Raw genomic sequence first — 17,443 nt, 5'->3', positions numbered from 1 at the left:
TCGGAAATGTGACTAATTTCGTGAAATCACAAGCGACAGGGTTGTATTTAGCCCGTCAGAAACGTTGAAACGCTCGGACCGAGACGAATTATCGCCATTCTTCATAACACGATTCGAGTTTTGATGATCTACGAACGATTTGTACACAGAGAATACTCGCACGAGGACATAAACCCGTGTATATGACGTATTTATATTTTAAAGACCGATAAATCTTAAATAGTTATTGTAAGTACGGCTTTTAATTTGAAGTTTTATTGTAAAAAATCTTTATTTAACAAAAAATGTATTTAAAGTATTGTCCGTCGATGTTTCACATCTTTCGAGCAACTTACGACATTCCATCACGAAAGAACGATATATCTCTTGAAAATATTCACAAATAAACCAAAAATTTTGGTATCTTTATAAGAAGTGAAGCGCTGTTCAGATAGGTCGCGACTCATATGTTGGAACCAGTTGTAATCAGTAGAAGTAAGGTCTGAAGAATACGGCTGGCCAGGTAGCACTTTCCACTTTAACATATTCAAGTATATTTTCACTGATTTTTCAATATCGTATCCCAATGATTTTTTTCGTTTTGGATTATCATAATTAATCATAAAAAGCCTTTCCGAGTTTACCGTTGAAGGACCATTTCACACATGACCAAATGCCTTTCAATGTCTGTTGACTTCCATTCGTTCGGCACACAGTATCCAAGCTTTTGGATCGTTCTGTCCAGAACGCTCTTTGCCTTCGGTATCAAAATATCCACATCTAAAACGACGAAACCAGTATTTCTATATTGAAATCGATAGAGCACGGTTGCCTCAAACAGCATTTGATAACATACAGTCAGCCTTATGAAAGTTCTAAGTGGTGGCAAAAATACAACAAAAATAAATTTAATACATTCTCATCGGCATTTTTCCAATTTACCAATCCCATCACTGTAGTAGTCGTCCGAAAAATCAACAAAATACTACTGCAGCAGCTTTACTTCTTTATTTGATTAAACTCGTTCTCCACGAAAAAATATTTTGAGGTACGCGAACAGCCATAATTCAGAGGGAATCTAGTAAATAATGTTGTCAAGCTGTACGTGGAAATAGTTCTTATAGCAAATCACGAATTTTTTGGTGTTTTTTAGTTATAGTTAAACATAGCGTAAATTGTGTCTTTACATTGTTTGAATTTAATTTTCATTAGTAGATAATTATAATTAAATATTAGGAATGGCATCTATTGGTATTATAATGTTGAGGAAATAATACATCTGTTATGTTATATGAATCACATTTAGACCAAATAATTAGCCTTACTATTTTTTTTGCTTAAGCTTATCACAGCTAACCAATAACTTTATTTTCTTACAAAACAAGATTTTAAAGATTGTTATTTCCTTAAACATGTCAGACTATCTTGGCAACGAAGTGAGTGGCAAATAATAATCATGAAAACCTCTCGTTTATTTTCGTTTTTAAACTATAAAACTATATAATCACTAAATCAGATTAGTGAAATTGTTTTAATTACTGTAAAAACTGCTAAAAAAATGTTACTAGAGGACATAATATTATCTGAGTATTTAACTTCATCTAATGTGATTTATATATTTTGCTTATTTTACTATGTTATTATGAATGTTGAAATACTAAAATGCTGTTGAATATTTTATTCTAATGTTGAGATAATAATTCTTCTGCACTTATTAGATAGCCTAGTAAAATAAATCAAATTGAGACCAAAGAATTAGTCGTTTATCACTCTTTTTTACGTAAATCTGTCCAAGTTAAGCAATAATATGTGTTTATATTGTAACAGTTTATTGGATAAATTAGTGATTGTTTAGCCCGTTCAAGTTAAGCAGTAAAATGTGCTTATTATGATATAAATCATGGCATTTTCTTGTTTATTTCTTTCTGTTAACTATGAAAATATTACTAATTACAAGATAAAGTGAACATTTAGTATTAAAAGTCGCAAAATTCTTTCTCTTCGAGCATATAATGAGAAAAGTTAGACGTCATTGAAAACAAAACGACAGCAACGTCATTATATTTTATATATCGCGGACGTTTCGATAAGCATCACGAAATGGGTCGGGAAAGTTTAATTGAGACGATTACGACTGTCGAAGAAAACAGAACCATAGCCGAGGCCGTCGCTCACGTCTATCAACGTCAGCCATCTCCGAATCAAAAATCTCGAAAACAAACCGACGGGGGCCGCGGGGTCATACCGGGGAGGGTGGTTGGTAGGCCTTACGACGACCGCCAGCTTGCATTTCCAATTTTCTTTTTCAATTAAAAGTTGGTCCGAAAGTTGTCATCGGGTCTTTTTTGGATACGCGACCTCTTTTTCCGTTCGCCCGTCCCTCGCTCACCCTTCCGCTACCCGCCACCGTCATCCCCGACGATCCTACCGCGTGGCCCTTAATCCCGGTTTAATTGGAAAAACCGGACTGAGCTGGTGGCGTCAACGGGTTGGAATGGAATCCTAAAAATAATACGAGCTCCAAAACGCTCGTTGACCCTGTTTAAAAGTGGATACCATTATCCTGTTTATCTTTGTAGAATTTTACATTAAATTATTATTGCGGAAATACGGGAAATTCTATGAATATGCCATGAAAGGTGGTGAATAAATATGGGTTTTTCTTTTGTTGCAGATTCATTAATGGGATCCGCGTCGGAAGACGAAGAAGAAGACGATAACAGTACGGCGTCATCTGTGTTGAAACATCACCCTTTACACAGTTCCCTACCACCAGCGCCTGGTGAAACCAACAACAATTCTTTACCTCATTCTGACATCAGTAATTCGATAGGACAGGTAAAACATTTTTTATTATGCATTCATTTCGAAATCTTACATTAGATGCTTAGTAAAACTTATGTATTTTAAGATACATCAGTATGTATATTAAGAATATCACTTACGAGTTCGTAATGTGGCTTGGTTGTTGTTCATGTGGCTTCATTCTTCTGATTTCCGTTCCTTCGCATTGTCTAATAGCTCTACTGTTTCCACATTATAGTGTATTAGAAACCTTCTTTCATACTTTAAGGCGAAATCTGAGATAAATACGCAGATCCATTTTATTTCAGTGATCGCAGATCGTGCATTTCCTCGTTGGTGCAAAACCATACATGACTATAAAATTATTTTGTGCATTGGTAATTAATGGAAAAACTTCGTTTGGCAATACTGGACTGCTAGTCAATTTGATGCAAAACCATATCATACACCACATATATTCAAAATTATTTTGTGCATAGTTCATTTAAAACTACAGTTAATTATGCAGCCACAATAGTTTATAGGTTAGAGTTATAACGTCTTATCACTATTGCTTTCAAGAATTTTGCATACGTCTCACAACCAAACGACTTTGACAAGCTCATTTGTTTACGTTTTCGAACTAATCAGTGAATAATACTATAAGTGATGTTAACTCCATAAAATGGAAGACTTAACTGGAACTGGAACTTAAAATAGAACTTAATTTTTCACACATAATTAGTCACAGTTATTGAGATTTAAATGACGATTATTATTTCCCTTTATTATTATAAGACATCACATTACAAGGTTTAATGACCTACAAAGAAATAATAGAACTTTATAGAGCATTATCTAATATACCCACCGTTTAGTTCTGATTTGATACCATCACAACATGATCCCTCGTTAATATTACTTCTTCAACTCACGTCTAGTAAATCTTAGATGAGGTTTCTTCAACAATGTTTTCACCTTTTTCCCTTGACGACATATTCTTGAAATTATTGCAAAATTGAAGTCTAGCAAACATTCATCCCCGTAACCTTTGGTTTCTTTATATGCTAGCATCTCAGCTGTTTTTTCCTGAAAAACGAGATTGTTTTCACCACAAAATTTACTTTGATTTTTCAACTCGTTCTTTGGTCTTTAGTGAACTGTGATAAAGCAAAGTTTCGTTAACAAATATAGACTGAAACAAAAGGATCTGATTATATTTCAATGTGACTTTGTATCTTTATAAACGTTCCTTTAAAATTAATATCCATAAGTTGTCATTAATGAGGAATCTTCAACTCACTAAATGTTATTGACCTATATGTCTAATAATCTTAATTATTAAAAGGAAAGATTAGAAGAAAGTTGATATATAATATAAGTGTATGACTTTATTATCAGAGATTTATTTTTATCAAATTTATTTCATATAAAAATAGACAACAACTAAACTTGCAAAATATTCTTTCTCATGCAACAATATGAATTATCTGATTTTATCTAGTAAACGACATTTACAGAATTTTCCCAGTTTGCTAATTTATAACTATAAAGTTTTGCAGCGAGTTTCCAGGACTTTATAATTTCTATTATGGAATCACCATTTCTAAAATGTTTATACCAATATTAATACGATTCAGAAAACGCAACGTTGGCATGAACACGACTACATATTACTTTATAATAATTATTTTCTTAATCATACAAAATGTTCTGCTAAATGTACTTTTCATGAATTTCATCTATTATTCTTAGATGTTATCCAACACACATTCGCTTTAGAATAACAAGAGATTGCAAAATTATTTGTTTATTAAATATAGTTTTGAACTCGAAGAAAAAATCAAGTCATAGATCTAATATTTTTGACGTCAGCGAGTTTCATCGAACCTTTCATGTGTTCCCCACACTGGAAGTGAATATCCTTTAATTATATTTTCCGCGTTATGATCATTTGCCAACGTTAATTACCCATTGGGGGCACACCAACGCAACAAATATAATTCAATAGTTAATTAAGCAAAAAACGCATTTATTCTTGCACATATCAAAGATCATTTGGTAGACAAGAACCGGTGAAAAAAACGACGAATAAAAAATACAGTTGGTGAGTTCTAATTTCGTAATGGATTAACGTCTGTCGGCTGTGAAGTATAAATAATGTCTGATGTCCATGGTGGTTCGCTTTTTTTCCTTCTCCATGCAGCTATTAGAATAGAACTCATCAATCTTCACAATGCTCGTCGGTAATTTGTTGTAGCAAATTACAACGACTTGTTAAAACAGTTGCACGTCGTATTGTGTGTGTTATAATTATACTTACTTAATATACTCATATAAAAATAATTGCTTCACTTATCATTAAGACAATAATTCATCAAAATTAAATCATTTTTGCTGATAAAATCATAATATTCTATGAGGTTCGTAAGAAGATATGGTTAATTGGTGTACTAATAACCTAGAACATTAATTACTATTGAATTACCTTTGGATTCCATATCATCAATTTGTAACTTAATATTATTCAATTTAATGTAATATGCATCAGAAATAGCATATAGATAGTGCATCAGAATCGACGAAAATTTAAACTATAGTATAAAAGTATAAGTTATAGTATTAATAATACTCTAGATTATCTCAATCCTAAAATATAAAAGGCACTTATAAATTATTGTATGCATTAACTTATAGTATCAACCACCTCTAAAAATCTGGTACTCTTATTAAAAATTTGTAATATAAATAAAAATATTCATAGAAAATTTAGGTTTATAAATAATAATAAAAATTTAATGTTACAGCAATATATGAAGAAATTTGTAATATTGCAATTAAAACAACTATTATTTTTTCTTAATTCAAATGCTCCGTGGACTGAATTCACCAATTCTTAAACTCGAGACATTATTATACTAAAATAAAATTCTAAAAAAGGCATATTTAAAACAACTCTTTTCATCAACAATTACAGTTACTTGAACATTCAAGATTAAAGATCATTACAACATGATGACTTAAATAATCTTATTTTTATGACAAAAAATCCATATCTTGCTGTTAAATTAAAGAAAAATAAAACCCATTAATTCATCACTAATCACCATCGTTTCTGTTTGATCGATTTAAAGAAGTAAGATAACGGAACCAATTTTAGACAGCCAGCTAAGTAAATGCATACTTTCAAAGACGAATAAACAAGTTCAGTTAAAATCTGTAACAGTTAATATGAAATGTAATTATAATATATGGAAACAAATATTAGGCTATAAATGAGACAAGTTGAAATAGCATTCATCAATCCTAATCATACAGAATATACTTGATACCCTATGATAACGACAACCTAACTGTATTTTTTAAATTAGGACAAATATATAGCCAAACATGTTTTAAAAAAGTTTTTAAAATTATCAAATATCCTTAATGGCTATGTCCATGTCCTTAAATTTAAATCCACTAAAAAATCATGGGACCAATAGAAACACTTTATTAGACAAAATAGAGGTTGTAATATTAATTTACATTTAAAATAATAAATATTTACTCCAATCGTCGAAATTCGATGGAAATTTCCAAATTTGCCAAAGATTTTTCAATTTTCAATTTCAAAAAAATGGCTTGTAGGTTTGGGGCAGAATAAACATTATTTTTATTGAATATTTAATAATTATTTTAACCTAACTGTATTACACATTTATATTATTTGAAACTTTTTTCTAATTGTGACCAATATTATACCTAAAATTTAATTCAATTAATTTTAAATTGATTCCTTAAATTCGATATATCGATTATATTAATATTATCAATTATATAATATTTACATATTAAATTAAGATAATGACAGTGAAAAATCCTCATTAAACCAACCATTCATGTTATTTAACTCTATGACAATTGGAATCCAAAGATCTTAGTTTGATTGGTGCTATCTTCTTAGTCTTAGTCTTAGTTTATTGGTATATGAACATATATCAATATACATTTGGTCAGTATGTGAATTCATGTACTGATTTATTCCCTTTTACAACTTTTATTCCCCATGTCGAGCTCCACTTATTTATATTGTCAGTTGCGCATTTCAGTTTTCTGATTGCTTCTTGACTATTGTTTCGAATATCTATGTCTCCAAGTATCGCAATTTGTGGTACGTCACATATAAAAAGTAAATAAATAAGAAGATACAAAACACTGTCTCGTGGTACACCAGCTTTTGTTTCTTTCATCGTTGACTAAGCTTGTTTTGTTTAACTGTAAACATTCTATCTGAAATATAGCAGTTTAAGACTTCGATGTATTGCTTCAATAACATTTTGCGGAGTTTATTTATATACCGTTTTGTTTCTTATGTCAGATTTTATCAAAGGTTTTATCACAAATTATGACTCTTAATTGTCAAGAATAATATCAGTTTATAATTGAAGTGGTATACTGGTTTCTATTTAATAATTAAATTTGTTGACACGTAATATGAAATAATAGCAAAAAAAGTTAATTTTAAAAATGATTCCTGTTAATTTCTGGTAATATTTACCCATAATTATAGAACAGTTAGTTTATGATATTAATTACCGATTTTGTCATCTTCTTTTTGAGCTGTACCCCCCACTTCTTTCAATTATTTTCCCCAAAGGCACCTTCTTGGAGATCGTTTTAGAAAAATTACTAACTGGCTGTACATCGCTCGTGGCAGCCTGGGTCCCAATTAAGTAGTTTCGCTGATGTTTTTATGCAAATCGGAAAACGCGGATATAAAGTTCGAATTAGACCCGGCCGGAGGGGCCACGATCGAGAACTTGCCGCTTCAACCAGTAATCGTTGTATTGTTCGAATTGATTCACCGGCGAGCGCCATCAGCGGTCCTTACTTATCGAACGTGAATTCTTTAATCAACGGTTAACTTCTTTGCAGGATCCAAAGACGGAGAACGATTCAGAAGATCAGAATTCGTTGGATGGAGACCCGGAAACGCGAGATTCCCAGACAGAGAACAAGAGTCCCGATGATAGTAGCGCCGGATCGAAACGTCGCGGGCCGAGGACGACGATCAAAGCGAAACAACTGGAGATATTGAAGACGGCTTTCTCACAAACGCCGAAACCAACACGACATATAAGGGAACAACTGGCAAAAGAAACTGGCCTACCCATGAGAGTTATACAGGTAGGTTTTTTTTGAACATTGTTAAACACTTCTGTAATCAAAACATAGTTATGGTGCTAATAACCATTAGCCTTTTTAATGACTATAATGCTTTTTCTCAATCATCATTGACTTTTGTGATTTTTTTTCTCAAAAAACTGGGTAACAGTCTAGTTCCTAAACTCGAAAAGGACCTTGGACTGCTTAGTACAATCTTAATTTACAAATGAATTATTACTATCGTTTTGTTGTACTTGCATTAATACACAAGCAAGATAAGTGCGAGATAAATACATCACTATGTATTTCCAAAATTACAATGAATTTAGGCTACTTCAGCTAAAATTTAAAGTAACTCTTATACGCAAAACCGTGTAGTTTGGTTCGCTTCAGTCTTCTGATTTTCTGAGCGTTGTTCAATAGCTTATTGCTTCTACATTGCTGTGATTTGGTAATCTTATTCCATATTTTAAGGCAAAATCTTCAATAACTTCGTATATCCATTTGATTTTGAAATCATTGTGTAGTTCTTCATTGATTACGTAGCTGTGAGTTTTGTTAATCGAAGAACTTTTGGTTGCACCGTGGCAGAATTGCATTACTGATTGATCTCTGCTTGATGTTCTATAAGTCTAAATAAGCTCTATAATGCACAGCTAAATCAATTTCTTTAATCCTAAGTTTATAAGGCCAAAAAGTGTCATCAGTTTAGTCATCGTTAGTTAACTAACTATAAACCTTGGTAATTTATCGAAGAACTTTGTTTTGACAACATTGGATCACTAGTCCGTTTGATGTTTTAGTGCAGTCTCATATTTGCATCCCTAAAACCCAAATAGGCGTCATAATTGACTGATAAATCAACCTGTTAGATCTTCCAACTGAGCAGCACAGATCGATATGATTTTGCTTTCTGTCTGACGTGATGTTTCCAATTTAACCTGGTGATGGATGGCATGGATGGCAATTCTTAAGTGGAATAATTAAGTTTTTGACATTTTGTCGCAAAATTTATATTTCGAGCTATTAAGCTGTGTCTTCCTCCTCTTCCTCCATGTCGATTACTGGATCTTGTCACTTGTACTTTTTCTATAGCTCTAAGCAGAGATATGTCTTCTGCTATTACGATATCTTGTTCTTGAGTTAACTTATGATACTATACCCTGAAAAGAGACGTTGACATACATGCGTTGTATCCAAGAAGGGTTTTCCTCTTCCTCCAAGTCAATTTGTGGATCTTGTTGACTATCATTTGTCGTTTTTCTATAGTTATAGGTAAAGCTATATCTTTTGTCATAATGACACATGTTCTTGAGATAACTAATGATGGTATACCCCGAAAATAGTCGTTGACATATATGCATTGTATCCAAGTGGCATAACTATAAAGTTGAACGACATTTGAAAACAATTTTCGAAAGTTTTATCTAAAAAATAATGCTATTTTATAATCATAATAGTTAAAAAATTTTCGTTATATTTAAACACTTATGCTATATAATTAAACGAAAGTTATCATATACACAAAGTCAGTAATAATACAAAAAACCTATCCATAAACTGATTATACTAATACAACTAATAAATAAATATAACAAAAGCAATAAATAGAAAGAATAATAGAAAAATTAAAAAGCCCAAGTTAAAATGCATTTAAAATCTTAACGTTGAATCCTTTTCTCTTTAACTTTGATTTTCATTTAGTGATTGATTAATATGTGTTACATCATTACACCAAATTTGGTGATATCTAGTTGGATTCCTTAAGGAGATGCCTTAAAATTGTTTTGCGATTTAAGAAGATAGAGTGTAGTAGCTTAATCTAATAATTTTTGGGAGGGTATATAACCATATATGCCAACACTCCCTTAAGAAATGGAAATTAAAACAGTATATGAAGATCTTTTTAGGCATAACATATTGTGGATGGATTTAGTATATGTTAAGTGTATTTTCTTTTTATTTATTGAAGATTCGAGAAATATATTCGAGATATTCAATAAAAGTATTCAGCCAAACATTAAATTCATTGGTTATAAGAAGCATATCCATGATTTTGTTTTTTGCCTATAATATATATATATATATATATATATATATATATATATATATATATATATATATCAATAATTCAATCAGATTATCATTAAGAAACCACAACAATGAACTTAGAAGAATCCCTTTTCGGGAATCATTAAGAGCTCATCGATCATAACCGTTACTAATTACACCAGTTAATTATATATCTGGAGTGGGTCCATGTCTCCGAGGAATCGAAGTATCGTCCTTTCTGATCTCACGCCAATCCTTAATTACCACCCCGAATAACTCAGTTTCGAAAATATTTCGGTTCCCAGGTGTGGAGGCGGGTTTGATTTATTTGATTTTTCTTAGACGAGGACGTGCGAAACAAATGGCGGCGGTTACGTCCATGCGTTTGATAAATCGCGTAGCCGATGGCATGATCGATGCCGGGGTTCATCGGGGATGGGGCTTCGGTCCCGTTTTGTGGTATACGGCGGCCTCTCGGGTAGAACCTCGGACATTAGTTTTCAGTGTTACGCCTTCAAAATTAGAGTGTGTCCGAAATAGCAGAATTTATCACCTAAAATTTTCGAGTAAACCCCAAAAAAATATATACCGAAAATATTCATCAAATTCTTGGGTTTCATGGTACTAAATCAAAATATGTTCGAATTAATAGAAAGAATAGTTTTTATATCTAACTCACATTTTACAGATTAGTCAATATCTCTCAGATCTGATACATAGATATCACCATGGCTGATAAATAATGTAATAGTTATAGAAGACGATCTGCCATATAAAGCCTTCTCAATATTATGCGCCTTGGAACCACTAGAGAGCGCGACTAGCGAGAATATAGGGAGAAATTTTAAAAATATATTTTTATTTAAACAAATAATTTTTAGTGTCATGTAGTCAAGTTATTAGTGTCAAGTAATGTAAAATGATGGTATAAAAACATACTTCCTAAAAATAATATATAAAAGTAGAAAAAACCAAATGTAACGAGATTTCCTTTAATATATCAAACCAAAGCATAAAATCAAAAGCAAATGTGTTAATTTTGCCTTTATGTTATAATACCTCCGACTTTTGGTCCAGTGGTATTTAACTATTATTTATTTTTAATAATTTTCTAATAAGAATTATTCTATGTTTTATTGAATTACCACTATATTTGCTACTCTTCATACCAATACTCACCTTGTTATTTATTATTTGCGAATAAAAAACGATATTTTCTGCTACCAGAAGCAACTATTTAATAATCATTTGTTACCAAAACAAAGAACAGAAAAAGCAGAATGACAAACATTACGAAATATTGGTAAAAGCAGAACCAACACTGTTTGAAAGCACTGCGACTGAAGAGGCTTTCTTTCTGCTTACTATGGCTCAATGCTTAAATGTTTCTAATGTGATTATATTCGCTCGATTTATTTTTTAATTAGAAAAAACGACGGATTTCTTAACGTTAATGATTTTTAATAAATAAAACAAATAGCTGCTGCTTTTGATTAAAACGGTATTGGTTTTTTGTTCTATTCTTATCTATCGTAACTATAGACAATGTGAGAAATTATTTGCATAACAGTTTCGATGATATCTGGTTCTCTTTCTATTTTTTTTTTCTCATGCCGAATACAAAAGCGTCAAATTATAATTACGCTACGCTGATAGGTCATAATTGAGTCGCGTGGTTTATAATGTATTAAGAGTGGATATGAAAAGATGTCACTTTTTTACCGACATAGACTTTCTAGATAGTACTGATTATTTCTTTCATAGTTAATTGTATTTTATTTTATATACTAGTGTAAGTAAATAAACAAGTTTGTTTTTGATTAAAAAATTGAAACACAATGACACTCTAATTCTTTAAATTAAACATGGGTTATTTGAAAGTCGATTTGATATTTGATGCTACAATCGCAGAAGATTTACTAAGAAAAATACTGCCGTAAATTTGAAGAAATAGCTATTTCATTAAAATAATAATAATGATAATTAAAATAATAAAATATCAAAGATACGTCAATGCTTGCTTACTATAAAGCTCTATAAAGTCGATATGAATATTGCTGGATTTTTGGATTACCTAATGTCAAAAATACAAAGTTATACCCCCAAAATGATGCAGAATATATAGAAATAGATAAAATCTCAATTAGCACACCCATTTTCAGGGATATACATTAGTTTTTCTGTGGTACCCCATTGCGATGAACTACATAGTACTGACTAACCAGAACCATTTATTACGCATGGATGATCTCAAACTAATAACTGCTGAATAAACAGAACCAATTACACCAAATACTGAAACATAGATGGGAGAAAAAGACAGATGGCAGCTGAGATTCACTAAATCCAAGTGTCTATTTGGAAGCATCCGTTGTGAAACAACATTTCAATGATTATTAAAAGCAAATAATAAACTTAGATGATGAAAAGGCGAAGGCGCTTTCGAAAACAAAAAACTGTATTAATTTCGAAATTTCTCGTTCTAAATAACGGAACACACCAAACGTTAATTTCTCGAGCGAGTCCCTCGCGTAGTCAAGAAGAGCACGAACACATAAAACGGGCTCGCATGACGAATGACTTAATTAGCGACACCTAAAGCATGTTTTTCGTTGCAACTCTATCGTGTCGACGCCGTCTTGTTTCGGGCCCATTCGTCATCTCGGTCGTCAGAAAGACGTCGATTTGCTGATGATACCGAGCGTATCGGACCGTCGGCCCGACGAATATCGTCGCAAATTTAGCATGAGCTCTATGAGGTGTGGCCGAGACCGAAAGAACGAACCGTTTTTTGAGTTGTTGGGTTTGCGGTTGTATCAGGTTGCAATTACCGGGAAGGAAATTATGTATTTATACAGTTTCTTTTGTTAGAAATGTTGCACCGATATTTTAATTTCACATTTCTCAGATAAATTTTGTAATGATTATAAACTTGTTAGTTACTGTAATGTTTTCCGTCACTACTGACATAAATTATATTAGATCTTGAATTGAATAAAGCAAAAAATCAAAGCAACAGATATTCTCATCCAATAAAACAAACAAACAACACTTTACTTCTAGGTCTCTTTAGTGTTGACCAGCCTGGTTCATATCTACCAATAGTTGAAGGTGCAGATTCTGTGGAGGATCACATGTTAATACTTCAGTTTCCAAATCTTTCAATTTACTTCGTTCTGATGTGAATTGAGCAACTTTTGTTAGCCCCAATATTGAATTTAGCTATATTTTGCTTATCAATAGGTTAAGGCAAAATATCTGTAAATAATACATGCTAATTCCTATATATTTCCATTTAATTATGTACATTAGGTGCATAAGCGCTGCAGTGCTGCAGAGCTCCCAAAAAATTATTTAATCTCACTAAAATAGTAAAAAAATATTTTCACTTACCAAAAAGCAAATCCTACTTAGTATTCGGGAAATCTTGTTGTTATAAATGATAAAAAAAATGGCAGTTCAAGCCACAGAAGTTACGTAGTCCCGTGGAATAACCTACAATCGCTAGGCTGCCGAGTCACGCTATCACTATTATTTATATGGGCCAAAGGATCGTGCTCTGCGAGCTCCTTCAAACATCAGAGCGACGCTCACTAACAAGCAAGTCCAATATTTAAGTGGAGATTTTGCTGTATTTAGTCCAGCTCCGTATCGCCCATATGTATAGGAATTTTACATAATTTCGGCCAGTTAATAATAATAATATTAATTATAATAGGTATTATAATTTCAATTAATGCGAAACAATTTAAAAAAAATGTTTTTAAACATTCTTCCGAAGAAAAGCTGGAATTTAAAGGAAAAGGTAGATTACAAGTTATTATTATTGAGAAACCCAGTGCAAGTGGAGGGAAAAGGAAGACCCGTAAATTTAATAGAGACATAAATTTAAAAAATGAATGAATTTGTGGATGTAACAAATAAAAATATACGTTGTCCTGCTTTCCCTGCTTACTTTTTGGTGACGATAAAATCACCAATCTAGAGCACTTAAGTTTGAAAATAAAAAGACATGAAAACTCTAAAATTCATCCTGATAATTGTATGGAATTTGCATTACTAGGATCAACTAATATTATGGTTCATTCTGATTCTGCGTATTAGATAAATAATCAGAGATATAATGAAAATGTGCCAAAAAATAGGTATGTTTTATCAAATATTATCAATTTCATTACATTTTGTTCCCAATCTGGATATATTTCGTGGACTTAATATAATAAATTTTTCGGCTGAATTAGATGCCACTCTACGAGAGCACTTATAGGCACTTCCAAAAAAATGCACAACGATCTGTCAAATGTGTATGCTAGAAGTTTGTCATGAACAAATAACTGTAGAAATTAATAATTCTTCACTGTTGGCAATCATGACGGACGAAACAACTGATGTTGCTGCAAAATCTCAACTGGTAGTTATATTTAGATATGTTCGCGTCGGTGAGGCAATTGAGTGTTTTTAGAACTACTTAATTCCTGAAAAATATGATGCTAAGTATTATAGATCCATTAATTCAAAATTCACCAAACAAATTGGTCGCACAAAGCTATGATGCAGCAGCGATGATGGGCGGCCAATATGCAGTCGTTCAAGCATTGATTGCTTCAACTGCAGCAAATGCCTCTTTTAATGTAAGCGTATAATATCTTTAATTTGATCCATTTACTTCAATAAGCGTTAGCAAACTATCATAAATGTTTATAAATTTCGGAAATCAATATCCTATTCATTACTTCAGTTTTTGTTTAGAGTTAGAACTATACCAAGAAGTTTACTGAACACCTGCATAGGTTCTTTATTCCTTTATAATTAAACCGGTAAAGAATTAAAACAAAATGTCCTTGGTAGTGCTTTTTACACTAGTGTAATAAAGTAAAACCAGTGTATTTAACATAATAACTGACATATTTGATCAGATATAAATATAGTTTATCCTTTACCATGGGTACGTCCTCCAGAGGCGGCTTTTCAGCCTAGAGGAATCAATGGAACAACTTCTCTAGTTGAAAAACCTCGATCAACTGATGATTTATCTGGCAGCCATCAGAGTGTACACTATTTATACTCTATTCTGTAACATTATATTATATTAGGTCCTAAATATCCCATGAGGCTGACGTGCCTTTAATAAATAAATATAGTCTATTCAATAAAACAGCCAATGCACGTCATCAAAATGTATAACGTCAACACGTCGCAATGTTGCCGCATTAACTTGGAATTCTGTGTGTTTTTTTAAATAGAGTAAAATGACAAGGAAAAATCCGATCGGTGTTTAAAACGAATTTTACATTTTTATAAGCTGCATTTGGTAATATATTCGACATACTCTATGACGTGCATTGGCTGTTTTATTGAAAGGATTTCAACCAAATGAACGTGTCATAAGAGCAGTTTTACAAGCAATAAATTGCCGGTAGAAACAACGCAATGCTTTATTACTTACGAAGTAGTGTTTATAACGTTACTAATTAATTTCAACACCTAACATTATGAATAGTGTTACAAAGCGAAACCTATTCTATCGTTTCTTCGTTTCGGCCTTAATGTTAGCCGATCGGTTCGAGTCGATACTTTTTTTTCGCACAATATAAGCTCGTGATAAATCATCGGCCAAATCGACCGACGGTTAACCTTAGCGCCGACTACAACATTATTAATAATATTTTCCGGGGGACCGAAACCGTATCAAACGGGCGAGAGCCGAAGGGTGGCCCCCGTGGGGCTTTGCCGCTTTTGTGACGGCATGGGGGGCCTTTGTGCGGCCGACAACCGACGCGAGGGACCGAAATATGGTCGACCGTTTGGCGGCGCATTCCGGAAAATATGACTTGAGGATTGGCGCTGAAAAATTAGCGTGAAAAGCGGCATTGAATATGTTAAACAGGCACATTTCGGATAGAAACTATAAATCTAAACACAGCCAGTATTTTCGCAAACGGTTAAACTCACTAAACTAGATTATCCAATAAAAAACAAAATAACTCGTGTAAAAATAACTTCGCTTCTGATTATGTAAAAAGAATCTGAAATCGGAAAGAGCTAAATTTGTCGAATTTTCTTAGTTGAGAATATTCATAAGATCATAGTGAGTGAGTTTACTTACAGAGTGCCTGTTATGCCACTAAATATTATGACTGAATATAATATGACAATCAGATCCGAAAACAATCATGTGGGAACTATATAAAAAGACTAACTATTTGAACGGTATTTTATAGGTTAGTTCATTAGGTCAAGGAAACTAACGTTTTAAAATCGGGGTTATACAAAATTGAAAGGTTTGCTAAATACGCCGTGTTATTTTATTTTAACAGTTTTGGTGTATCTCAGTATGTAAATAAAATAGGCCTAAAAGCAGATGAGGCCCCCAATATTGAACACATTTTTGGCCAATTTGTGAGTACGTACTCGTTCCAAAGCTGAGACTCGTTCCTTAACTTCCAATTTTATTGTTAGCATCTTCTTTTCAATCAAAATCATGGTGGCATACACAAGTCTCATCAGTAGAAATTTTTTTATTAATCTCCTGAAATGTCAACAATCTACCCCTGAGCGATAAGTATTGCTATATGAATTCGGTTATATAATATGACTATCCTGACATGTAGAAAATCACTTCAGTAAGTGATCTACTGTACAACTTATAATCTATATCTTATTCTAGATACTATTCTACCTTATTTTAAGGTCCATCCTAACTTATTCTAAAAACTATTCTAGCTTATTCTAGAGATTATTAAATCTCACTCTATGTGTCTATTAATCAGTTCGTATGGCAGTTTGCGTTTGAGCCTATGCACTTCACTATCATCGCACACATTTAACTGTTTGGCGACTATATTGGGATGCACTAATATTCTTTTAGAGTACTTCGCACTAGCACTCCGAAACACACTCGTTAATGGTTCTATGGGGATATCGCGCTGAATCAGTTTGTTAGACGATGACTCGCAACACTTTATTCTGGAGCCTCTGGAGGATATCTATGTTGGATTTGCTAGTAATACCCCACAGTTCAATACCATAGGTCCAAATGGGCTTAAGTATTGACTTATATAGCAAGACCTCATTATCATTAGCCAATACATTTGGTTTAGTTTAAGCCCAAGCTGTTTGCGTTTTGTAACCATATGTTTTTCCATGTCAAACGTCGATCTACATGCATTCTCAGATATTTAACGTTGTCTGCTTGCGGAAGTTCATGATTATTAAATTTTATCAGTAGAAATGAACTAAGGAATAAAATATTTTCAAATATTCTTAAAGTCGCATTCGGATATGTTATTGTTCTATTGTATTCAAAGCATTGCTCTCATAGCTTGCTCTCTTGCTGGTTCATTTTCAAACTTAATTTAATTTATGACATTACATATACTATACCACATTCGAGACCCATTTATCTTCTGTAATATTGATATCGAAAACCTATTTTTAAGCTTTGCATTTTATTTTAAATGTTTTGCTGAAATATAAGAAA

General features: G+C 32.4%; 1 protein-coding gene across 2 annotated transcripts in view; it reads left to right on the top strand.

Annotated features, from left to right (window-relative positions):
• The window catches only part of Lim1 (LIM homeobox 1), a 113,439-nt gene that overhangs the window by 80,473 nt on the left and 15,523 nt on the right, over positions 1-17,443 (top strand). For both annotated transcript variants that reach the window (XM_076401085.1, XM_076401084.1), the window contains exons 4-5: positions 2,654-2,817; positions 7,681-7,932. In XM_076401085.1, the coding sequence (XP_076257200.1) occupies positions 2,654-2,817; positions 7,681-7,932 (416 nt within the window). The remainder of the gene's footprint in view (positions 1-2,653; positions 2,818-7,680; positions 7,933-17,443) is intronic.

Source organism: Rhynchophorus ferrugineus, unplaced genomic scaffold (genome assembly GCF_030347505.1).
Source record: "Rhynchophorus ferrugineus isolate W39M unplaced genomic scaffold, kcgeb_rfMv2 rfM3, whole genome shotgun sequence".
Lineage (NCBI taxonomy): Eukaryota > Metazoa > Arthropoda > Insecta > Coleoptera > Curculionidae > Rhynchophorus > Rhynchophorus ferrugineus.
The sequence above is the reverse complement of the archived record's forward strand: the minus strand, read 5'-3'. Positions and strand labels throughout refer to the sequence as shown.